The following is a 25,422-nucleotide window of genomic DNA, read 5'->3' on the forward strand; positions in this document are numbered from 1 at the left end:
TTAGAAAACAAAAGAAAATACAAAGCAACTTCAAAATTCAGAAACTAAGAAGATGATACAACAGATTATGAAACTAGGAAACACTCAGGAGCTGAGGAGAGGAACAGGAACTAAGAGGGGAGTACAAACTAAGTACAAACTAAAAAAAAAAGACAGAATAGCTACATTACAATATGAATGGAACATGGAACAATGGAACTCATAAACATGAGTGTAAATCAATGGTAAATGTTTTGTTAGTTGTGCAAGAACACAGGCAGCAAAGAAGTGTATGTAGATTATATTAGGAACATTGAGGGAAATAGAAGATTATAAAAGTGTGGCTATATGATGGACTGGTACTCAGGTGTCACAGTGGCACATTACATTACATACTTGTTACATCCCATCATCATGACGGCAGGATAGGGGCAGATGCTGCTACATTCATTTGCCAACAATTACAATTGGCTCTGGGTTTGGGCAGATGAGCCAATTGCACATATCCATCTCAGCCCACTGGCTGCTCAGGCAGAAACCCAAGGGATTCGGTTGAAAATCAAGCAATTTCTCTTGGAAAGGCCTCAGCAAACACACAAGCAGGACTTTTGCTCCTTAAATCACTATTGGGACTCTGCCAATTGTCTGCCTACTAATGTACAGGCATTTTGCCAGGTGGAACAAAAAAGACATACAATTTAATAGTAAAAATGCCAGATCTGATTAGATGTTGGTGTGGTTGTGCATCGTCGGAGACACACAACCAGAGGAAAGGACTCCTATTAGATCCCTGCTCTCTTATTAGACAGCTAGATTACACTTTATTTTGACGGTCCACTTTGGACATTCTACTAACTATAAGTAACTTTGCAACTACATTTCAACTAACTCTTATTCGAGTATTTATACACTGTAAGTGGCTGTTAGGTTAGGGTTATTAGAATGATAATGTAGTTGCAAAGTTACTTACAGTCAGTAAAATGTCTGTTGGTGGACCATCAAAATAAAGTGTTAGCAGATTTAGCGGAATTTGGTCCGAATCTAGAGTACTCCCCTCGTACTTATGGTTAGGAAAGTAACCAGGTGAGTGTGGAGACGGGGTGGTGGAGGGATGCTGAAAACTGTCAAGCAACATAGGTGCCGACTGTGTATATATTATCATGCTGATTGGCTAGACATGTTGATTTCTGATTGCTGACTTCAGGTTGAAACGATGTGATGATTGGATAGATCATTTGAGCGTGTTCCTCCCAAACTCTGTTAATAAAACGTCATGATGAGAGTTAGTTGGCATGTAGTTGCAAAGTTAATACCAAGTTCTGGCATGAAACTCTAGATGGCGAAGGCTGATAGGTCCTTAACTCATTTGGTAGCGATCACATCATCATTTACTGATTGGTTGCTGTTGCATCAGCGGCCAATGAGCTGTGGCTTAACCCTTAAATGCATGAATGTTTTCCCAATCATTATTACATACTCAGGTCTTTAGGGACATGGATCTATATCTAAAACAGATGGATCTCTACCTGTCGAGATAATCTAAAACTCTCCTGATATTACCTAGTTCTGTCAGTGTCAAATAAAGGTGCTAGCGACCTAGAAGCCCACATAAAGAAAGTATAGGCTACAAGAGAACATCAGGAGAATTGAAATAGTTTTTTTTTACTGAAATAGTGTAGTAGATTGTTTTATTTTAGTAGTAGATTTTTAACCTATGGCCGTGAAAAGAAATAGTGTCATGTAAAATATTTTTTTTACACACACACAACTTGACATAGGCCTACATGCTCAGGGCAAGTTGTTATGACTGAATATGAACAATGAGCACCAATTGTTATTATTTCCATTTGTGCTGGTCAATTATGAACAATATAGGCTAAATTAAAATTTGAGCGAATTATTCCGCTGCTGCAAATATTTGGAGCGAGGGGCAGCTGCTGCAAATATATGGGTGGCTCCTCCCCTAACAGATCAAACTTGAGAGCTTTTGATCAAACTTGAGAGCCCTGCTTTCATGATTCAGGTACGTTCTTTCACTCATTACACTCACAAACATAAATACTTTTTGGCTGTGTTTGGCTGTGTTCATGACAATTATAACGCTTTGGGGACTTAATGTTAGGTTAGGTTTGTGAAAAGACAACGCCAGACCATTTTTCCATGATTGTTTCAAGACCCGGGACAGCCCAATCTTATATAAATTAAGCCCATCGCCTATGACGGATGGGTTTAGGTATGTTGAAAGAATCTGGTCCTATTCCCCTGTGAGGATTAGGTTTTAATGCTTGTGCAGAAGCAGGGGTAGCCCTCTACGTCACGTCCCGCCAGAACAGGCGTGGCCTAGGCCCATAAATATCCGAGCACGGCTGTAATAATCTGATTTTCATCGGCGAAGCGACGCAGAGTTCTCGGAGTCCGGCAGAGCCGACAGGGAGATAACCTGAGCCCTGAACGTTGTGTTGAGGGACTTAGGCACATACCCATGTTTCGGCTTTAGTACGACTTTAGAGTCATTAGGCCCGAACTCCATACACGACGCTCTCACCGAGAGCGCTTGTAAATCCCCCACGCGCTTCACTGAAGCGAGAGCCAGAAGAAACGCTGTCTTGAAAGACAAGTGCTTCATGTCAACTGAGTGCACAGGCTCAAACGGGGCACCCTTCATGGCATCCAGTACCGTAGAAAGGTCTGGGAGAATTCAATCTCCTAGCTCCTTTAAGAAAACAAACAACCAGGTCGTTCCTACCAAGTGATTGGCCAAGCGTTGGATTGACGAATGCTGCTATAGCCGCCACATCAACATTGAGCGTGGATGGGGTCCTACCCTTATCCAGCAGCTCCTGTAGGAAGGAGAGAATCTCCGTTTCCCCGCACTGCAGGGGTGATACACCCCGGGCTGAGCACCAGCCAGAGAGCACAGACCATAAATTTTAGAGGAATAGAGCCGTCTAGTGGACGGGGCTCTAGCCTGCTCGATCGTGTCTAATACTGCTTTTGGGAGGTTAGCGGGTACCCGTTGATGGCCCACACATGTAGGGACCAAAGCTCCGGGCGAGGATGCAAAATTGAGCCCCTGGCCTGAGAGAGGAGGTCCCTCCTCACTGGTATCGGCCATGGAGCAGTGCTCGTCAGCTGCATCAGTACTGGAAACCATGCTTGGTTTGTCCAGAACGGAGCCACGAGTAGCACTGAGCATCCACTTTCCCTGATTCGCTCCAATACCTGAGGTAGAAGCGAGACAGGAGGAAAAGCATAGAGCGGGCAGCGGGGCCAGACGTGGGCCAGCGCGTTCTTGCTCTTTGGGAAAAATTTCGGACAATGAGCGTTTTCCTGAGATGCAAACAGGTCTATTTTTGCTCTGCCGAATGTCCTCCACAGCAGTTGTACTCTCTGTGGGTGTAGAGACCACTCTCCCGTAGGAACATTGTTCCGTGAGAGTCTGTCTGGGCCGATATTCAGGTGCCCTGGCACGTGTACTGCTCTCAGCGAGCGCAGGTTGTGCTGGGCCCAAACCAGGAGGCGTTCCATTAACCTGTAAAGGTTTCGGGATTTGACACCGCCCTGGCGATTTATGTAGGCCACTACTGACATGTTGTCCGAACGGACCAGGACGTGATGTCCTTTTATCCGGGGACAAAAGCGCCTCAGCGCGAAGTCCACTGCCAACATTTCCAGGCAGTTTATGTGTGGGAGCCTTTCCCGTTCTGACCACTGGCCGGTCTGCCCTCGAGCAACGCTCCCCAGCCTCAGGTGGATGCGTCCGTAGACAGCACCTTCACGCTCGAGGAAGTCCCCAGGCTTACACCTGACTGGTACCAGTCTGTCGCACTCTATGGTATCAGAGCTGACACGCAGCTCAGCTGAGCGAAAGCGTGCGGGGCGAGCCCGTAAGGCTCGTCATGTCTGGGAATAAATGTGGGTGCGTGATAGCACTGGGAGTACTGTCTATTAGAACTGACTGACCGTGCGTTGGTTTCGTTTTTACAGAAACCGTGGGACATGCAGTGTGTAGTGATTGTGGGCACTGAATAGCGGGCACGTTCACTACATGTGATGCACAATCGACATGAGTCGATTTTATGTGTGCAAGCCCTGTATTGTGTAGGGCTGTGCTTGTGTGTACGAATGGGCACTGAGTCGTGGGCATTACAGTTACACACATTACACCATCGGCCGTGGCCGGGACACCAGAAAATACACTCTTTTTCAGATTTATCTGGGTCGCCGTGAAAACGGCGTTTGTGTGCAGGCAAACGGGCCGTGATGCCGGTTTATTGACTGCTGAATACACTAGCACGGTCGCGTGTGTTGGAACTGTGCGAGCGAAAATCTTTGGTTGAAATCCGGCCGCAGCGGGACTTACACACCGTCGTTTTCCTAGGCGGGCTAGGAAGGCGCAGAGGCCTCGGGCCCTGAGCACAATCTTTGGCCGAGGCCCACGCGGCGGGGGGCGGCGTCCAGCTGAGCGAAAGCGCTGTCTCGGGTCTCGGGCCTGTCACTGCTGGGGCGCGGCGGCGGGCGCGGGGCGTTGCTGAGTGCGAGTAGGCGGCTGTTTAGGGCGACCTGTCGCAGAGCTGGAGCGCTTGGGCAGAAAGTGTCTCATGGCTTGCGACGTTTTTTACGGCGTGGCACTGCAGCGGGCGGAAGTGCAGCTTCAGCGAATGAAGCCAGGCGAGTCCGCAGAGTCACCATGGGCAACATGTCACAGTGATGGCAGCCGCCATCAGCGAGCGCTATAGCTGCGTGGTCCTCACCCAGGCAGGAAACACAAATCACGTGGTGGTCCCCGTCGCTGAGTGGGGCTCTACACGAGCCACAGGAAGTGCGAGGCATCTTTAAAAAGACGCTCGGCTCTTTTAGTGCGGGAAAAAATGTGTGACGCAGCGGCGAACACACACACACAACACACACACTTTAGAAAGGATATAATTCCACGCCGGATAGCGATGCAGGGAACGTCGATTATTACAGCCGTGCTCGGATATTTATGGGCCTAGGCCACGCCTGTTCTGGCGGACGGTCAAGCGTCATGAGAGGCCTCGCATAGGCTGCTGCTTTTGCCGCAGAGCAGCCAATAGGCGCGCAAGCTGTTCCGCCTAAGGCTGTAGGCTGCTGCAAAGCGTTTTACATTATTACAAAATTAGGATAAATTTTTTGGCTTCAATATCTCGAGAAAGAATCTTTCCGTAGCGTCTTCGACGCAGTACGAGAGAACTCTCGTAAGAGAACTGTTCATCATTACACAATAATTACATCTCAATTCTTTGTAAAAATAATTGTTTTGTCACATACTCCATACCCTTTAAAACTATAAGAGGACTTATATATTGTGTTTAAGGTTCCTCATTACACCATAAATACATCTCAATTCTTTGTAAAAATGATTGTTTTGTCACATACTCCACACCCTTTAAAACTATAAGAGGAAGTTCATGGTGTGTTTAAGGTCAAAACACCAGCTAGAGTGAATCATTTTTTTTTTTTTAGAATTCCTAATAAGCAGGCCTACATGTAAAAACTACATGTACAAAACTAAATATCCAGAGAACATTTAGAAAGTAAACGAAGAGTGCTTGAAGAGCACATTTAGCTGCAAAAGAACGGCTATGTGCCCTAATATGATTGTTAACAATGTTAAACATGATGAGGACTGGCCTTGAAATTGGATATTAAAAATTTAAAAGTGGTATCCATCCTTTCGAGCTCATGACTCATGGTTTCAGAGTAGTTGGCAACGAGTATTTCACGTTTACGACAAGGGATTCCTTATGATCTGCTGTGGAATATTTATGAGAAAGTTTACTAATTGGTTTTTACAATGTAATAATTTGTAGATGGTTCTAAGAGTACATACACTGAACAAAATTATCAAGCAACACTTTTGTTTTTGCCCCCATTTTTCATGAGCTGAACTCAAAGATCTAAGAATTTTCTATGTACACAAAATACCAATTTCTCTCAATTATTGTTCACAAATCTGTCTAAATCTGTGTTAGTGAGCACTTCCCCTTTGCCGAGATAATCCATGCACCTCACAGGTGTGGCATATCAAGATGCTGATTAGATAGCATACACAACACACACACACACACACAACACACACACACACACACACTACTGTCGTGCAAATGAACGGCCAAAACGCATTAAAAACACACAAAATGTTTTTTGTTTTCAGTTATAATGTCGTGTAAGCGGCCCCTAAAGTTAATAACTAATGTTTTTTATAACAGAAATGAACCAACTAAATACTCACTTTAGTTGGAAAGTAACTTTTTATATAGCTGTAGATGCCAAAACAATATCTGTTCTTTGACTTTCCTATTTTCACTGTAAAGCTGATTTGATACAATCTGTACTGTAAAAAGTGCTATATAAATGAAGGAGACTCGACTACTGAACCACAGCCAAGAAAATACGGTACGACCAATGGAAGCGAAGGAGCAGCTCATTGTAATAACCACAGCCAATTATGCTTGATGTAAACAAGTGTTAGAAATTGATTGTGCAATTTTACTGTTCTAGGAAAAGGGGACGGCACTTCCTCATAGCCTCAAACTTCCTCTTCCTCATAGAGTATATTAGTGTATATAAGAGCAGCAGGACTAGTTGAAATCCAACACGATTGCTGCCGAAGAATTCTCCTGTGGTGTCCTGTCAATTGATCACTGTTGCTACAGTAAGTCAGTTTTCGAACTTAAAACTAAGGTATGTTATGATGTTCCTATACTATACAAGCACAGTGAAAACAATGGTAATGTAAGACTTTAATTTCAGTTTGGAATAAACCTGCTATTATGTGTTTATCCTACATGGAAGTACAAGTTGATAGAATTTCATTCAGTGCTGTATATTTGCCAAGTCTTTTTTTTTTCTAGGCCATGAAATTTGGAGACCTCATTGCATACTCTCGTGGTTTGTACACACACTATGCGGTGTACACTGGGAAGAAAGACGGACAAGATATGGCTCTCGAGTTTACAGGTACAGTGAATCTCTGTAGAAACTTCAATTTCCTATCTCTGATAGCCTCTGTCTTACTAAAAGTGCTTCTTAAATACTTTTTACAATTTTTACAAGAACACTGATACACTCATTCTGCACTTCTGTTAACGTCTACGTTTCAGCTACTGCTTTATGCAGTAAAGGATTAAAAAACACAGTTATAGTCCATATTTGACAGACCCGGAATGGGGGGAAAAGGGTAATTTATCTTATTTTTCAGCCACTATAGAGCTTTCAAAAGCATTGTTTTACATGTGAATCGCATGCATAATTGTATTCATGGTCTGTATGCGCAATGCAATGCGAATATGAAATGTACTCTCTAGAAGAGGAACGAGTACTGCGTCGAAGACGCTACGGGAAAGATTCTTTCTCGAGATATTGAAGCCTAAAAAATTAATCCTTAATTTTGTATTAATGTAAAACGTATTTCTGCAGCATACAGCCTTAGGCGGACAGCTTGCGCGCCTATTGGCTGCTCTGCCAGAAAAGCAGCAGCCTATGCGAGGCCTCAAGTGAGTGGGAGTAGAGTGGGCATGCACGGCCCTGAGACGCAGTACTCGTTCCTCTTCTAGAGAGAACCGAGGTTACGTTAGTAACCGAGTACGTTCTCTTACGAGAGTTTTCTCGTACTGCGTCGAAGACGCTACGGGAACCCCATGTAAAACGCCGTGCGTGCTCGGATCCAGCACAGACACCCAAGGGCGCGCGCGCCCAAGGCATGCAAGTGCCTACACACAACAACTCACAGAGAGTTTTATAAGGAGAGCGGCTAGAATAGCATCATCCCTTTAAAATAGCATATATATGTAATAAATAGATATATATGGCGGGTCATAGCAGCTCATGGGACATAGTTGTCAGTGAGTGATGCTTAAACATAAGGTGATCTGGGCCGCGATGCGGGGCAGGGACACCATTTGAGTCTCTTAGACCGAGAGCAGTTTAGCCTGCAACGCGGGAACCTCTAGGTTATAGAACCTTATAAATGTAGACGGGGAGGCCCAGCCTGCCGCCGTACAAATATCTTGCAACGAGATTCCACTATAACAGGCCCACGAAGAGGCCATGCCCCTCGTAGAGTGTGCTCTGATGCCCAGTGGGTATGTTAAACCTTCTGATGCGTAGGCCAGCGCTATGGCATCCACCACCCATCTAGACAGGCTTTGTTTCGTTGCGGCTCGCCCTTTAGAACGCCCACCGAACAAAACGAAGAGCTGCTCCGTCTGCCGAAAAACAGCGGAGCGGGACACATAAGCTCTTAATGCCCTGACCGGACAAAGGGAGCTATTTCCGTCCTCGGAGGCCGGCAGAGCCGACAGGGAGATGACCTGAGCCCTGAACGGTGTGTTGAGGGACTTAGGCACGTACCCATGTTTCGGTTTCAACTCGACTTTAGAGTCGTTAGGCCCGAACTCCATTTAAGACGCTCTCACTGAGAGTGCCTGCAAATCCCATACGCGCTTCACTGAAGCAAGAGCCAAAAGAAACACGGTCTTGAAAGACAAGTGCTTCATGTCAACTGAGTGAACAGGCTCGAACGGGGCACCCTTCATGGCATTCAGTACCGTAGAAAGGTCCCAGGTGGGGACTGAAGGAGGTCTGGGAGGGTTCAACCTCCTAGCTCCTTTAAGGAAACGAACCACCAGGTCGTTCCTGCCCAGTGAACGGCCAAGCGTTGGATTAACGAACGCTGATATAGCCACTACATAGACTTTGAGCGTGGATGGGGTTCTACCCTTATCCAACAGCTCCTGTAAAAAGAAGAGAATCTCCGTTTCCCCGCACTGTAGGGGTGACAGACCTCGGTCTGAGCACCAACCAGAGAACACAGACCATTCAGAGGTGTAGAGCCGCCTAGTGGACGGGACTCTAGCCTGCTCGATCGTGTCTAGTACTCCCTTCGGGAGGTTAGCGGGTACCCGTTTATAGCCCACACATGTAGGGACCATAGTTCTGGGCGAGGATGCAAAATCGAGCCCTCGGTCTATTTCCGCTCTGCCGAACGTCTTCCACAGCAGTTGCACTGTCTGTGGGTGTAGAGACCACTCTCCCGTAGGAACATTGTTCCGTGAGAGTCTGTCCGGGCCTACGTTCAGGTGCCCTGGCACATGTATTGCTCTCAGCGAGCGCAGGTTGTGCTGGGCCCATACCAGGATGCGTTCCGGCAACCTGAAGAGGTTTCGGGATCTCACACCCCCCTGGTGGTTTAAGTAGGCCACTACCGACATGTTGTCTGAACTGATCAGGGCGTGGTGTCCCTTTATCCGAGGACAACAGCGCCTCAGCGCAAAGTCCACTGCCAACATTTCCAGGCAGTTTATGTGCGGTAGCCTGACCTGTTCTGACCACTGGCCAAAGAACGGTCTGCCTTCGAGCAGTGCTCCCCAGCCTGAGGTGGACGCGTCCGTGGACACCACCTTCAGGCTCGAGGAAGTCCCCAGGTTTACACCTGATCGGTACCAGTCTGGCGCTCTCCATGGTGTCAGGGCTGACATACACTCCTGATTGACCTTGAGGCGATAATGACCGTGAACCCATGCTTGGCGCGGCACTCGCGCTTTTAGCCAGAACTGCAGTGGGCCGTCATAGACAGCAAGTTCAGTTTCGTTCCCAAAAAGGAAATCCTTTGACTGGGAAACAGTAAACTCTTCTCCCAGTTGACTCTGAGACCTAAGCACTCGTGGCGATCGAGTATTAAGGTTTTGTGGCGAGTGAGTTCTGAACGTGATTGAGCTAGAATCAGCCAATCGTCCAAATAATTCAGAATTCGAACGCCTTGGAGTCTCAGGGGTGCCAGCGCCGCGTCCATGCACACTGTAAATGTACGAGGTGCTAGAGACAGGCCGAATGGCAGGACTGTGTACTGATATGCCTGGCCCTCGAAGGCGAATCTCAAGAATCGCCTGTGGCGTGACGCAATTTGTATTTAAAAATACGCGTCTTTCAGATCTATTGCCATAAACCAGTCTCCTCGGCGAATCTGCGCGAGGATTTTCTGGTCGTGAGCATTCTGAACTTCCGCTTCACAAGCGCTCTGTTCAGATACCTCAGATCTAAAATGGGTCTGAGACCCCCGTCTGTCTTTGCCACCAGGAAATATCTGCTGTACAAACCCCCTTCACTTTGAGCTTGAGATAAAGGCTCTATGGCCCCTTTGCTCAATAGCTTCGCTATTTCGGCCCGAAGTAGATGTGCTACTTCTGTTTTTACCGTAGTTTCGAATCTCGCCGTGCAACGGGGAGGGCGTCGAAAGAACTGTAGCGAATAGCCTCTTTTTATAGTTTTTAACCCCCTGGGGTCGGCAAACGCGCGGGCGCGTTTTGCTCGTTTTTTTTTACATAGCAGCAAAATAGACCTAAAATACTCAGTCAGTTTTGGTCATACAGCCTTAAGAAATATGAGAAAATAAGCTGTTAAATGTCTACTTTTTTATGTGTCCACTTACAATCGAAATAAAACATTGTTCTTTTGTAAAATAAAGAAATTAAACAGGGAGTGCTTTATGCCTCTCCGTCTCCGTGAACTTTTTTTCTGAAGCACGTTTCTAAATTTAAACAAATCTCAGCGAATACTATTCACTCAGACATGAGCTATATATCTCTATAATCATTTAAGTGTGTAGTTTTAAATTATCTAATTCAAAACTAAAACAAATATTCTCTGTTTATGTAATCTATATAAAAAGAGCGAGAGATCAGCTGTGCTCATTATCCTTCTGGCACCTCATTACTCCGCTAATGTGACACGCCCATCGAGAGCGCGCGCTATTCAAACGCAGATAATCTGAAGCAACACGCAAACCAGTCAACGCCCACAACAGCTGGACAACACGCTCGCTGTGAGGAATAATAATATCGTGATAATTCTGGAAATTTTACCTCAAACGTGCTGGAGTAGCCGAACAACGGATCCAGCTGCAGATCATCAGTAAGTGCTTTGTTCTAATCGCGATATGAAATGGTGTCTGTAAACCGCAAAAGACTGTTTAAATTTGAATCGCGTTTCTGTGTTTGAATGAATGAACGGCGCATGCTGTTGTTTACTACAGCTCGCGCGAGTTTCGCTTTTAGCAAACTATCTATATTGCCTACTGAGATGAGTAAAAATCGACTGAATACGTTGAAATAAAATGTATTTGTATAAGCAACATATTAAACTGCAAATTAACATTTATGCCCTAATATATATTATAAAAGACCATATGTTACAGACGAAATATGAAAGACAAAATTTCGTTTTGGATAGATTATTTATAAAGCTTTTACTGCCACATCAAAACCTAATTTACAAGGTGCAAACAAAATCTTAAAAGGTCAATATAAGCCTTCTCTATAAATTATTTTTGTGTTTTATTAGTGACAAATTTGGGGAGAGGATAGCCTACATAATCCAAAACTTTCTGAAAATACGAATGAGAATTAACTGCACAATTACTAGAAATGTTTACCTTGGATATTATACAATTTGCAAGCATACAGTTTGTGGAAAAATACACTTTTTTCAAGATGTTTCCAACTCTGAACCAATTCTGTAGTAATATATATATATATATATATATATATATATATATATATATATATATATATATATACCGGTATATATATGTATGTATGTATATATGTATGTATATATGTGTGTGTGTTGTCTTTGCATTTTTTCTTGTAGCCACAGTGACACCTAAGGCTCATTAGTATGCACTGCAGCATTAGCAGGTCTTCTTTGTCTCCTCAGGTGTGAATGAGGACATTATTCATGACCTTGTTGGATCATTCACGCCCACCTGCATATTGCCTTTCCAAACAAAAAGTGTCTTACAAAATTTAAATCAATCTATTGTTTAATGTGAACGATTAGCCCGGATGATTTTCAGATCATTTTGAAGTAAATACTCAAGCCGACAAGATCCATTAGTCAAAAGTATTGTGGGAATATGTGAAGTTGGTCGTTTGTGGTCTTATATCAGACAATTTAAGTTTGAGTTTTTTGAATAACCACGCATAAATAATATTCTCTCAAAAATGCAAACATGTACATATATGTTGCTCACATATTATGATAGCCATGTTCGTGCTAAATAGAGTGTAATTACACCTTTGCCATTAATATGTTTATAAGCAACTGAAAAAAATACAAATATCAGGGCATGTCAAAACATCTCAAGGACCCCAAAAACACCTTAGACTCCAGAGGGTTAAGACCCATTCTGAGTCTTTCCCATGCATCCGCACGAGTAACTAGGGGTCGAATAAATTCTGGGCCCTGGTCGCGAAATGGCGGCGACACGAGAGCAACCGTGTGCTGTAACATGGACGCCGTGGCGTCTGAGACGGGGGGCACGCTTAATCGAGCGGGCATCCCGCGCGCGCTCGACTCCCTGAGTTGAGAGAGAGAGCGCGCGGGGCGAGCCCCGTAGGGCTCGTTATGTGAATAAATGTGGGCGCATGGTAGCGGGCACATTTATAACACTGGGGATACTGTGTTTTTGAACTGACTGACCGTGCGTTGGTTTCGTGTTTACAGAAACCGCGGGACGTGCAGTGTGTAGTGGTTGTGGGCACTGGATAGTGGGCACGCTCACTACATGTGATGCACAATCGACATGAGTCGATTTCATGTGTGCAGACCCTGTGTTGTACGGAGCTGTGCTTGCACGGGTTGAAAAACCGGGCTCTGGTCGCGAAATGGCGGCGACACGAGAGCAGCCGTGTGCTGTAACATGGGCGCCATTGCAGCGTATGATGCGGGGGCGCGCTTAATCGAGCGGGCAGCCCACGCGCGCTCAGCTCTCTCAGCTGAGAGAGAGAGCGCGCGGTGCGAGTCCTGTACGGCTCGGCATGTTTGTGAATAAATGTGGGTGCGTGAACGCGGGTACATTCCCAGCTAACAGGGAACGTTCCCAGAACATTCACTAACGTTCTTTAAAAGTTGTGTAAATGTTAGTACAAAACGTTATTAAAATAATGTTTTCGGAACGTTCATATAACGTTATTAACGTTCTTGTAACGTTGAGAGAAAACGTTCTTAGAACAACGTTCTTGGAACGTCTTTTTGACGTTATTTGTGATTGATGAACGTTCTCATAACGTTGATAGAAAACGTTCTAAAACCAAAGTTCTTGGAACGTCTTTTTGACGTTATTTGTGATTGATGAAAGTTCTCATAACGTTGATATAAAACGTTCTTGGAACAACGTTCTTGGAACGTCTTTTTGACGTTATTTGTGATTGATGAAAGTTCTCATAACGTTGATAGAAAACGTTCTTAGAACAACGTTCTTGGAACGTCTTTTTGACGTTATTTGTGATTGATGAAAGTTCTCATAATGTTGATATAAAACGTTCTTGGAACAACGTTCTTGGAACGTCTTTTTGACGTTATTTCGTGATTGATGAACGTTCTCATAACGTTGATATAAAACGTTCTTAGAACAACGTTCTTGGAACGTCTTTTTGACGTTATTTGTGATTGATGAAAGTTCTCATAACAATGATATAAAACGTTCTTAGAACAACGTTCTTGGAACGTCTTTTTGACGTTATTTGTGATTGATGAAAGTTCTCATAACGTTGATATAAAACGTTCTTAGAACAACGTTCTTGGAACGTCTTTTTGACGTTATTTGTGATTGATGAAAGTTCTCATAATGTTGATATAAAACGTTCTTGGAACAACGTTCTTGGAACGTCTTTTTGACGTTATTTCGTGATTGATGAAAGTTCTCATAACGTTGATATAAAACGTTCCTGGAACAACGTTCTTGGAACGTCTTTTTGACGTTATTTCGTGATTGATGAACGTTCTCATAACGTTAATTAAAAACGTTATTAGAACAACGTTCTCCGAACGTCCTTATAATGTTATTAGTATTTTATGAATGTTATATTTAGGCTATCATACAACGTTCTGGGAACATGTTATTTGCTGAACATTCTCATAATGTTAAGTAGGCTACACTTAACAAATGTGTGCTTCTTAACATTAGTTTACAATCACTAGATTTGTATGACTATATATCCATATAAACATTTTAAACATCACAGTAGTTTATAACACCACCCCAATAAACCAGCACTTATAGCCTATAAATAATTTTATATTAACCAGTGCAAAATGCCTGTGCAAAATAAATTTTTGTGTGTGTTTTTAGTAATTGTTGTTTTGGTGTGTTTGAGTGCTCATTGTTACAATTACACAGCAAAAGTTCGGTGACATTTTTATTTGTGTATGGTAGAAAGCAAATACTGATCCTGAAATAATTACATAAAATAAATGTGGAAAATTGAACTATACGATTGAGGGAGCAGGCTACACAGTGAACTCAGAGAAAACGCTATATGCTTGAGCAAAAACTGTTTGTGTATAGGCTACAAATGATGCCTGTAAAAGAGATTGTGAACGCATTGAATATGATATGTTTTGTTGGTTAATAGCATAACAGTGTGTGAATAGGTAATTGATGGCAAAGTGCCTGTTAGGGTTAGGGTTAGGGTTAGGGTTGGGTTAGGCTCATTACAATCACACAGCAAAAGTTCAGTGACATTTTTATTTGTGCATGAAAGCAAATACTGATACTGACATAATGACATACAATAAATATGGAAAATTTTACTACACGATTCAGGGAGCAGGCTACACAGTGAACTCCGAGAAAAGCTGTGAATAAATACAAGTAAACAGTGTAGCTGACTAAATGTTTAGCTGACAGAGTGTTTATGTCAGAATGTTTATTTTTAAACAATTACCTTCTTTTGCCGATATATTTAGCGATATCTTTTGCATTTCTAATCCAAACAACGTCAAACTTGACACTGCACTTACTCGTGCCCGTAGCAAGAAACATGTCAAGTTTGAAATCCATTGGACTAACGGTTCGAGAGATATGTGGTTAACAGTATACAGACAGACAGACAGACAGACAGACAGACAGACAGACAGACAGACAGACAGACAGACAGACCTTCCTGTAATTTATAGATAGATATGCTATTCACATTATGTGAAGCTCTGTTAAATATATTGAAATACATTTTGAACATATATTATTTAAAAAATACATTGAACATAAACCTTTTAAATTGTTCCTCATGTTACATCTGTAAATTGTGTACATATTGTGTATATTTCATAAAATATAGGCTATCCATGCCTTATCATGTTTAGTTTTTAATAAATGTTTAGCAATTTTATTTATACACCACGTTAACCATTTATATAAAGCTATATAATATTATAGACTATATTACATTATATTATAGCCTATTATAACCTATTATAAATGACTTTGTAAACATTGTTTTACACTCAATGCTTCATATTCTTATTCCATTTACAGTTTGGTGATGGCCACGAGTCTATACACTTAATGTTAACCTCACATTTCAGGATATTTTATCTGATTATCAAATAATTCCCTCCATTTCTTCTCTCATGTAAATGCTGCGTGACTCCTACGTATTTTAATTTGCGCGCGCGCTGAACATTCGAGTTGCTTTTGAACCAGATTTGAACTGGGGTTACCATGGAAACGGGCGGGGAGCTCAACTGACGACAAGCAGCAACTCGGTCTCTCACTGTTGGTTTCGCTAATTTCAGGTAAGTTTAGTCCCCAAAATTACACAAATAGTACATAAAAATGTTTCTGACACATTCTTTCATGTAAATAACACGCTTCCGTTGAATATTTACTTTATAGAAATGGTTTAGTGTCTTCGGGAAAAGTCCGTTAGCATCTCAACTGTTAGACTTTAGCTGTAAGTTTAGGCTTTAGGCTTGTAATCTTGATTAGCGATTTTGTAAAGGTTTTGGTGGCAATTTTTTCAATGTGAATGGAAGTAAACTAAATTATCTTAAAATTAATTAACTTAAAAGTATTCACTGGACGGTTATTTCGTAGTTTTCACATGACGGAATGCCGTTTTTATAATGCCATTTATGGCTAGTATTAACATGAATGTCACGCAACCGCTTAATTCACAGGTAAGTTAACGTTAATTCCAAGTCAGTTGAATCACCGTTTTCATATTAATGTGCTCTTTTAATTTAACGTTAAGCATACAGCGCGCGCGCGCACACACACACACGTTACACACAGATGAATAACCTTACTTCAAAAAATGTATATATTACTTGACAAGCTACTTTTTGTTTTTTTTACAAGTGAATGAACGATTTATTTGTCCAAAGGACAAGTACAAGACCAGGGTTAACGTTAATGCCAAGCCCTGGTTTATACATTTTTATAATTTTATTATAATAGCTTCAAAGAAGACCTTTCTCAATGCTGCTATTGTCATACAATGAAAGTATTATATCACTACTTCCATAGTATGGCAAATTAGTACAAATTAGAAAAGTTTAGCAGGTACACAGAATTTTGATGCACATTATCTTATTTTCCCCTCAATGATGGAAGTTCATTAATTTTCAGGTGTAGCTAATCCTTTACAATGTGTTATTGAACCTTTCCATTGTATAACATTTGTAAGCTACATTTTAATCTTGTGTGGTTTACAGTTTTTTCCCCACAGAGACTTCCAATGGGATTGGCGTCTGAACTGGCGGATGCGGAGCATCAAGCTTCTACTAGTTCTTCCCCCTCAAGGCCAAAGCATACCAAACAGACATCATCCCATTACAGGACAAGCGTTGGATGCATTGACCTCTGAATTGGAGCTCTAAGGTGAGAGAAACTATCCCCGTACTATGCTCGAAGACGAAAATTTTGTCAGCGTGCCAGCATGTTGTTGTGGAATGTACTGTTGCATGAGGAAAAAAAACACTCCTCACATGTGAAAACACTTATTGCTTTACTGATCACTAACCAATCACATATAGGTCAAAGGTCAGATTACCTGTTTTGAACTATTGATGCCATCAATGGACAGAGACCCCACACACACAATTGTGTTCTTTACTGTATTCTAAAGAATATACTTTTGGTTTACATATGTTTATGGTTGTGTTGTATGCTACTGTATACAACAGTAATGTTTGGCCTAATAAACATGTTATGTTTCTACATTGCATTGGTGTTTAGTGTACTTGTTCCCGCTCTCAGCAGATTACTGTCACTGTAGAACATTGTATTGAAGTGAAGATATAAGCCTATGAAAGACCAGAGTGCTTTAGATATAGAACAACAGTGTTTACATGGTATATCTAAAAATGTACTATTATGAAAGAAGTGTTTGCCATTTGATGCAAATGCTTCATTCTGTCATGTGTTTATGACATTTTGAATGCAGTGTTACATTTTGAAGGAGATTTTGTGTGTGCAGTTTTGGGAATTGTGTGTAGAGTTTTGAAAAAGGGTGACATCGTTTTGAAAACATGTGTTTGCAGTTGGAAAAAAACTAATATAAATTTATAGTACTCAAAGCACAGTCTAAATAACTTTAGGGTTAACATTTATGGAGTAGCCACACTGTTATTATCAAATGTTTATGAAATAATAATTCACCAATTTTTAGTAACATCAGTCAATCTGTTTTTTATCCATAGACGGGGCATGAAGAGACTGGACCACAGACTGGACCACAGTGCTAGTTTGGCACACCCACACTACTTATATTTAAGGGATAGTTCACCCAAAAATGAATATTCTGTCAGTAATTACTCACCCTCATGTTGTTCCAACCCCGTAAGACTTTCGTGAAATCTGACAGCTGTCTCACTCCTCCATAGGTCACACGCATCACACACATGACCAGCGTCGGCCAATGGTGAGCCTACGTGGTGATGTGCAACACAGATATACTATGTGCAGTTATACTACGTAAACACACTTAGGCCCACGGAGAACATAATGAATAGTGGAATAAAGTCATTAGTTTTGTTTGTTTTTTGCGCACAAAAAGTATTCTCGTCGCTTGATAAACATATGGTTGAGCCACTGTAGTCACTTGGACTATTTTAACGATGTCTTTAAAGGTGCAGTGTGTAATTTTTAGAGGCATCTAGTGGTGAGGTTTGCGAATTGCAAACAGCCAGTCACTTAAGGCCTATCCCTCCCTTCTCAAACTGGAAGGAGAAGCTACGGTGGCCGACGTAACCAGCACATTTCTCCCCACATAGCAAACCCACAACACAGCGAGGGAGAAGAACCACTTGAAACTATCCGACTACAAATTTTTTCTAACAGATTAGTTTAGCTGGCTAGTATGAACTGTTATGCTGTAGGCTAATGTTAGTGTTTTACATTCAATAGTACTAATCAGCTGATTGTCTCACGAACGTAACCAGCACATTTATCCCCACACAGAAAAGCCATAACACAGCGAGGGAGAATAACTAAGTTACATGAAACAATATACCTACATATTTTACACCACTGACAAGGGAAAAGTCACTTCACACGGTGTCTATGGCTAGCTTCTAGGTAATGCTAACATTATGAAACAACAGTTTTCATTTGTAATGTTAAAGTTGGAATACCTGACCTATCCAGCAGAAAACAGGCAACTTCGGCGTCGCTTTGAAAGCCTTTTTCCCTCAGTGAAAGGGAAAGCTTTTCCCTTCCATCAGTGAAAAGCCACACCGATGTTGACCCGTGATTTTTAGATTTACCCTCCGTCGGCTCTTGTCCTAAACAATATCTGTTTTCTGCAGCTTCTCATTCAAGTTAGTGACGAAACGCTCTGTAGCGCTGTTTGTTCGCTGTCGGCTACGGTAGAAACATGACGTCACAATATGTCGAGCTTCATAGAAGGGGGTGCCTGCGGTTATGTAGATATAAATGACTCAAAACATAACGGTTCATTAAGTAAGGTCTTTATACACCACTGAAAACATAGTTATGGATCTTATATTGCATTTCTGTCAATAGATCCTCAGAAATATTACACATTGCACCTTTAATAACTATTCTGGGCCGGCAAGTTTCAATCCCTCAAGAAGCCTATGGAGGAGTGAGACAGCGCTCAGATTTCATCAAAAATATCTTAATTTGTGTTCCGAAGATGAAGGAAAGTCTTACGGGGTTGGAACAACATGAGGGTGAGTAATTACTGACAGAGTTTTCATTTTTGTGTGAACTATCCCTTTAAGACTTCCGTTCATCTTCAGAACACAAATTAAGATATTTTTTGATGAAATATGAGAGCTGGCTCACTCCTCCATAGGCTTCTATGCAATTTCATTCTGCCGGCCCAGAAAGTTAGTAAAGACATGTTAAAATAGTCCAAGTGACTACAGTGGCTCAACCTTAAATTTATCAAGCAACGACAATAATTTTTGTGGGCCTCTTGAGTGAGTTCACAAAAGTGCCGCACTACATCGAGACCCATCTGCGTCATCTTCTCAGTTCTCGCTGATCTCGTGAACTCTAGGGCTGGGACGATTAGTGGTCGACCGATATATCGCCCAGGCTGATATATCGGCCGATATAAGGCATTTTTCAAATATCGGCGTTGGCCGATTAGTTTTTCTTATTGGCCGACGTTTTGGAAGCGGGACTTTTATTTTGACGGGCGGCGCTGAGAACACGAGCGCCTGAGAAGAGAACTGCAAACGCCTTTCTGACTTATTTCAAAAGCATCATACTACTACATTCTCTTTAATAAATGATTCAATAACAAATACATTTTGTAACAGTCACTTGTTGCCGCCTTGTGGCGAAACAATGTAATCGATAAATGCGTTATTTTAAGCTGATTTAGGGGCCGATCACACCTAACGCGATTTTGGCAGTGAGAGGTGCCTTTTTTCAATTGATTTCTATGGCAGTGCGCGTTCTGCGCGCTGTTTATGCGCCTCAGGCGCCTCGCGTTTTTGGAGTTAAAAAAAATCAACTCCGAGCGGTAAAAGTGTTTTTTCCACTGTCCAATTGAATGAATGGAGAGGCGGGTCTTCCGTTGTAGTGATAAAAGCTACAGTTGCTTTGAACGCCGGAGAGTGTGATGATGGAGGATAAACTTGTGGTGCTCCCGCGGGTTACCAGGAGCTTAACGACTTCAGGAATCGTAATGTTAACAGAAAGTAAACAAAGTTAATAAAAGGCTGATTTGATGTTTACTTGACTGATAGGACAGCTGTTTCTGTGTTTGCCTAGCAGCCAACATAAAACGCAGATCACTGCTCGTTCTGTGTGATTGAAACGATCACTGGTGCTGTTCTCTCAGGTTTCATCGAAAATATATTAATTTGTGTTCTGAAGATGAACGGAAGTCTTACGGGGTTGGAATAACATGAGTAATTACTGACATAATTTTTTGGTGAACTAACCCTTAAACACAGTTTTCATTTCATTTAAATGTTTACATGAAAATATTTGTAGTTGTTTTTTTAAGCTATTATGTAGCGTTTAAAATGTATGATAATCATATGAAATGTTCTACTTTTTGATGTGATGTAAAAGTGCGCTATAATTCACATGGTTGTTTTAATAAAAAAATTAAGTTGAACGAATGGTGCAGAATTGTTTTTCTAACCTTAAAATAACATTTTAACATGAAAGAAAGTGGACATTTTAATGTTCTTTGAATGTTGTATTGTTAATAACATTTTGGGGGAAAACGTTGCAGGAACGTTATGCTTACCTTAAGATAATGTTCCAGCAACGTTATGCCAATGTTCCAGCAATGTTATGCGAACGTTCCGACAACATTATGCTAACCTTAAGATAACGTTCCATGAACGTTATGCTAACCTTAAGATAACGTTCCATGAACGTTATGCTAACCTTAAGATAACGTTCCATGAACGTTATGCTAACCTTAAAATAACGTTCCATGAACGTTATGCTAACCTTAAGAATGTTCCAGCAACGTTATGCTAACATTCCAGCAACGTTATGCTAACCTTAATATAACATTCCAGCAACGTTATTCTAACCTTAAGATAATGTTCCAGCAACATTGTGCTAACGTTCCAGCAACGTTATGCTAACATTCCAGCAATGTTATGCTAACCTTAATATAACGTTCCAGCAATGTTATGCTAACCTTAAGATAATGTTCCAGCAACGTTATGCTAATGTTCCAGCAACGTTATGCTAACCTTAAGATAATGTTCCAGCAACGTTATGCTAATGTTCCAGCAACGTTATGCTAATGTTCCAGCAACGTTATGCTAATGTTCTAGCAACGTTATGCTAACGTTCCAGCAACGTTATGCTAACCTTAAGATAACGTTCCAGCAACATTATGCTAACGTTCCAGCAACGTTTTGCTAACATTAAGAAACCATTCCAGCAACGTTATGCTAACCTTAAGATAACGTTCCAGCAACGTTTTGCTAACATTAAGAAACCATTCCAGCAACGTTTAGCAAACTGGACATTTCAACGTTTTTAGAACATTTCAAATCAACGTTCCCACAACGTTCTCAGAACATAATTTTGTTAGCTGGGTTTATAGCACTGGGAGTACTGTATATTAGAACTGACTGACCGTGCATCGGTTTCGTTTCATAGAAACCGTGTGACATGTAGCTTGTAGTGATTGTGGGCACTCGAAAGCGGGCACGCTCACTACATATGATGCACAATCGACATGAGTCGTGGGCATTACAGTTACACACATTACACCACCGGCCGTGGCCGGGACACAGTGTAGCACTGAGAGTACTCTCTATCAGAACTGACTGACCGTGCATTCGTTTCGTTTTTACAGAAACCACGGGACATGCAGTGTGTAGTGATTGTGGGCACTGAAAAGCGGGCACGTTCACTAACTTACATGTGATGCACAATTGACATGAGTCGATTTTATGTGTGCAAGCCCTGTATTGTGTAGGGCTGTGCTTGTGTGTACGAATGGGCACTGGGTCGTGGGCATTACTGTTACACATATTACACTATCGGCCGTGGCCGGGACAGCATTGATGCCGGTTTGGTGACTGCAGAATACACTGGCACGGTCGCGTATGTTGGGACTGTGCGAGCGAGACATTTTAGTGAAATCCGGCCGCGGCGGGAATTTAACACTGTCGCTTTCCTTGAAGCAGAAGTGCGCATCCTGGCTGAAAACGGGGCTTTCCGGGACTCCACGATTTCTTCGTGAACTCAGGAAGAAAAGGCGCGAGTCGTGAGGACGGTAACGTACGTTCCCCTGCAGAAAGCAGCCATCCAGCCGGTAAGCGCATCGATGCTGGCCTTTCTTCGTCGATGCTCACGAGCGGCGGGGGAGGGGAGATCCTCGGAGCTCGCCCATCCCTCGCTACCCGAAGCGAGGAGAGAACAGCAGTCGTCCTCCACAGACGCGGCTTCACCTTCCTCGTCCATGACGGACACGGCGGCACACAGCGGCCTTTGTCCGTCGGTCAGAGAGTCCAGCGAAGCGGGCGGAGAAGCTGGCGGCAGCAGCGGCGAGCACCTCGTGGTGGAGGGAGGTTCCGGGCTCCGCTGAGCACGGCGCTTTTCACGGCGCGGCACTGCAGCGGGCGGAAAGATGCAGCTTCAGTAAATGATCGCCAGGCGAGTCCGCAGAGTCACCGTAGGCATCAAATCACAGTGATGGCAGCCGCCATCGACGAGAGCTGAAGCTGCGTGATCCTCACCCAGGCAGGAAACACGAAGTGGTGGTCCCCGTCGCTGAGCGGGGCTCTACACAAGCCACAGGAGGTGCGAGGCATCTTTAAAAAGACACTCGTTGCTCTTTTGTGAGGTAAAAAATGTGTGACGCAGCGGCGAACACACACACAAAACACACACAAAGTTAAAAGGATATAATCCACGCCGGATAGCGCTTAAGGGAACGGCTACTGAAGGCGGCGATGATCAGCTGCTTCAGGGAAAGAGCACGTCCTGCAGAGTTGCTTTCTCAGACGGCGGTGGTGGCTTGCTATCCAGATCCAACGATGCGAGAGCTTCGTGAAGTGAAAGAAAATCAGTTTGGAGCAGCTACGCTCGAGTATTTATAGCCTAGGCCAGCCCGTTTCGGCGGGACAAGTGTCACTTGAGGCCTCGCATAGGCTGCTGCTTTTCTGGCAGAGCAGCCAATAGGCGCGCAAGCTGTCCGCCTAAGGCTGTATGCTGCAGAAATGCGTTTTACATTAATACAAAATTAAGGATTCATTTTTTAGGCTTCAATATCTCGAGAAAGAATCTTTCCCGTAGCGTCTTCGACGCAGTACGAGAGAACTCTCGTAAGAGAACTAACGTTAATTATCGAATGTCAACTTGTTATTTTAACTGCAACGGTGATCAGTATTCTTTTATCACCTAAACATTCCTGTCTCAAAGCACTTTCACCCATGTCCTCATGGTAAGGTAAAGACACAATGTAAATGCACTGCACCACTGCAATGTATAAAACTACATAATGATTAATTAAATAATAGTACCTAGCAACATATTTTGAACATGAGTACTGTTGTGTAAATTATCAATATTAAAACCTGGATGAAGGAGACAAAGTCGATTCTCGAAAGTTTAAACAAATTGTGCTTTTATTTCATGCATGAAATAAGACGTTCACATACAGACAGCGTCTGATATGAGAAGGCCCATGGCATTCTCACACAGAGAGCATCTGACATGAGAAGGCAAAGGCTAGTCCCTTTCGACAAGGTTATATACTCTTAACACATCCTGTATAAAAAAAAATCCTTTGTTACCTTAAAGGGAGACGTCTTAGCTCAAGATCTCATGTCTAACATAAATTCTATCCAGACAGAACAATACCATATCAGCAAAAAGTTTCCTGTTTTTAACTGCTGATTTTAACTGCTGATCGAAACTGCGCACTCATATTTTCAAACTTGAAGTACAAAAGGTCACTTGGAGTACACATAGTCTCAGCCTTCTTATGACCCAGAACATTTCATTCCTGCAAGCTTGTCCTAACTTATGCATTTCTAAAAACCTTAGTTATATATCTTTAATAATGTGCTTTAGCTTATATGATTATATTCCTTTAAATGCTTATGAGTAAAAATAAATATTCAACGTCAATAAAAGTTGTATACATCTAAAAGTAAAAGAACACATCTAAATGTAAAATTTCCATTACAGTACATATTCTGAAGTGTGTATTGCAGTAACATGCATTTTATTAAGGATTTAAAATGCATTTAAACAATTCAACATGTGTTTCACAGGCTGTTGTGTAATAGCTCTTAAACATTCTGGCATAACTGTATACAGTATACTGTGCAGCATGTGCTTGTCTGTTGTATATTTTGTTTATTATCCAGACATGGTCAGGTGACCTTTAATTGTAAGTTATATCACATTATTATGTCACATACAATTACCCAGTTGGGTTTTTACTGGATCAATCTAGGTATGGGGGAAAACAGTTTGGCTTTGACAGTTAAATATTTCCTTTAGGTGAAAGTGGACTACACAGTAAAGCAGGAGCCACTGTGAAGGAAGGTCCGCTCAGGCCTGGTGGCAAAGTCGACAATTCATTGGATAAGATGGGACATACACCACAATCTGAAGAGAAGATGAGAGCAGCTGTTCAGTCGTTCCGTGATGGCAAAGAAGTATATGGATTACTCGACAACAACTGTGAGCACATAGCCACAACAGTTCGCTACGGGAAACCCATATCAGTACAGGTACATTTAAAATCGTATTCTATATAACTCTGATTACAAACAGATCCTTCTTTGTAGAACCGGATGCAGGGCTGACATTAACACAATACTGTTTAATAAGGGATGCACATGGAACATCAACTTCTAATTGCCTTATATTGGTCTTTTCTCTTTTGCAGGCAAATACTGTTCTCAGTACCGAAAAACACTTTACCAACGAAATGTCAGAAAACATGGGTGCATCTTTCTCTCCGAGATTGAATTAATTTCTTCAATCTGCTTTACCCCTCCACTGCACTCACATGCTATTTAAATTTTTTGTGGATGTTTTTTTTTTTCAATCATAATAAAGTTGATTTGTCTTGATTGTACAACACTATCTTCAATTTAACAAGAAATATGTAACCCTCAGAACAGGTTTTTGATGTGACTTTTAAGAGGTGTTTTAAAGCAGCCAGTGGTTTAATATTTTTTTTTACTTCTTTTAAACTATTGATTGGCTACTTCCTTACACGCCGCCTCAGTACACATCTCATCAGGCAGATGTGAACCTCTCACCGTGGACATATGATGCTCCAGAGCCCACCGCAACCTGAAAATGCTCAAGACAGCACTATATACTATTTGCACAGCCATTTGAAAAATACAGTAAAGTTACACATTACTGTATTTAGTGAGGTAACTGAGTACAAGACACTGAATATGTATGTTTCACATTTTTACTGCATATGCTCTTTGCAATTCTAATTTGTTCACAGCATTGTGCAAAAGAAAAAATACACCCTTATTTACAACAAACATAAACTCCCTTTGGGTAGAGCTGTGCACAACTGTAAACAATATTGCAGTACATATTGTAACCGAACATACAACATACATAGTGTAATCATTCATGCACATCCAGATGTTCCTCTCTGTCTGGCCACATAATTTCATCTACATCACAGCGAATAT

The 25,422-nt window shown here is 42.1% G+C and overlaps 1 protein-coding gene and 1 long non-coding RNA gene across 3 annotated transcripts; both read left to right on the forward strand.

Moving 5' to 3' along the window:
- Positions 1–6,081: 6,081 nt before the first annotated feature.
- Positions 6,082–24,834, forward strand: LOC307003078 (phospholipase A and acyltransferase 1-like). Its single transcript, XM_079621194.1, has 5 exons — positions 6,082–6,399; positions 6,505–6,658; positions 6,858–6,963; positions 24,257–24,489; positions 24,648–24,834. The coding sequence occupies exons 3-5, from the start codon at positions 6,861–6,863 to the stop codon at positions 24,732–24,734; spliced, it is 423 nt and encodes a 140-aa protein (XP_079477320.1). The 5' UTR covers positions 6,082–6,399; positions 6,505–6,658; positions 6,858–6,860; the 3' UTR covers positions 24,735–24,834.
- LOC307003119 lies at positions 15,550–19,016 on the forward strand. 2 transcript variants are annotated; one of them, XR_013798623.1, is made up of 3 exons: positions 15,550–15,579; positions 16,501–16,666; positions 17,488–19,016. It is a non-coding gene; the product is annotated as an uncharacterized lncRNA (long non-coding RNA). The 2 variants fall into 2 exon arrangements; XR_013798624.1 differs by lacking the exon at positions 15,550–15,579 and adding an exon at positions 15,723–15,963.
- Positions 24,835–25,422: the final 588 nt, after the last annotated feature.

This window comes from Phoxinus phoxinus, assembly GCF_949152265.1.
Source record: "Phoxinus phoxinus genome assembly, chromosome: 8".
Classification (NCBI taxonomy): Eukaryota; Metazoa; Chordata; class Actinopteri; order Cypriniformes; family Leuciscidae; genus Phoxinus; species Phoxinus phoxinus.

Coding starts and splice junctions, on each gene's coding strand:
- LOC307003078 (XM_079621194.1), top strand. CDS start 6,861: ATGAAATTTGGAGACCTCATTGCATACTCTCGTGGTTTGTACACACAC. Junction 6,964..24,256: donor TATGGCTCTCGAGTTTACAG/GTACAGTGAATC, acceptor TATTTCCTTTAG/GTGAAAGTGGACTACACAGT. Junction 24,490..24,647: donor GGAAACCCATATCAGTACAG/GTACATTTAAAA, acceptor TCTCTTTTGCAG/GCAAATACTGTTCTCAGTAC.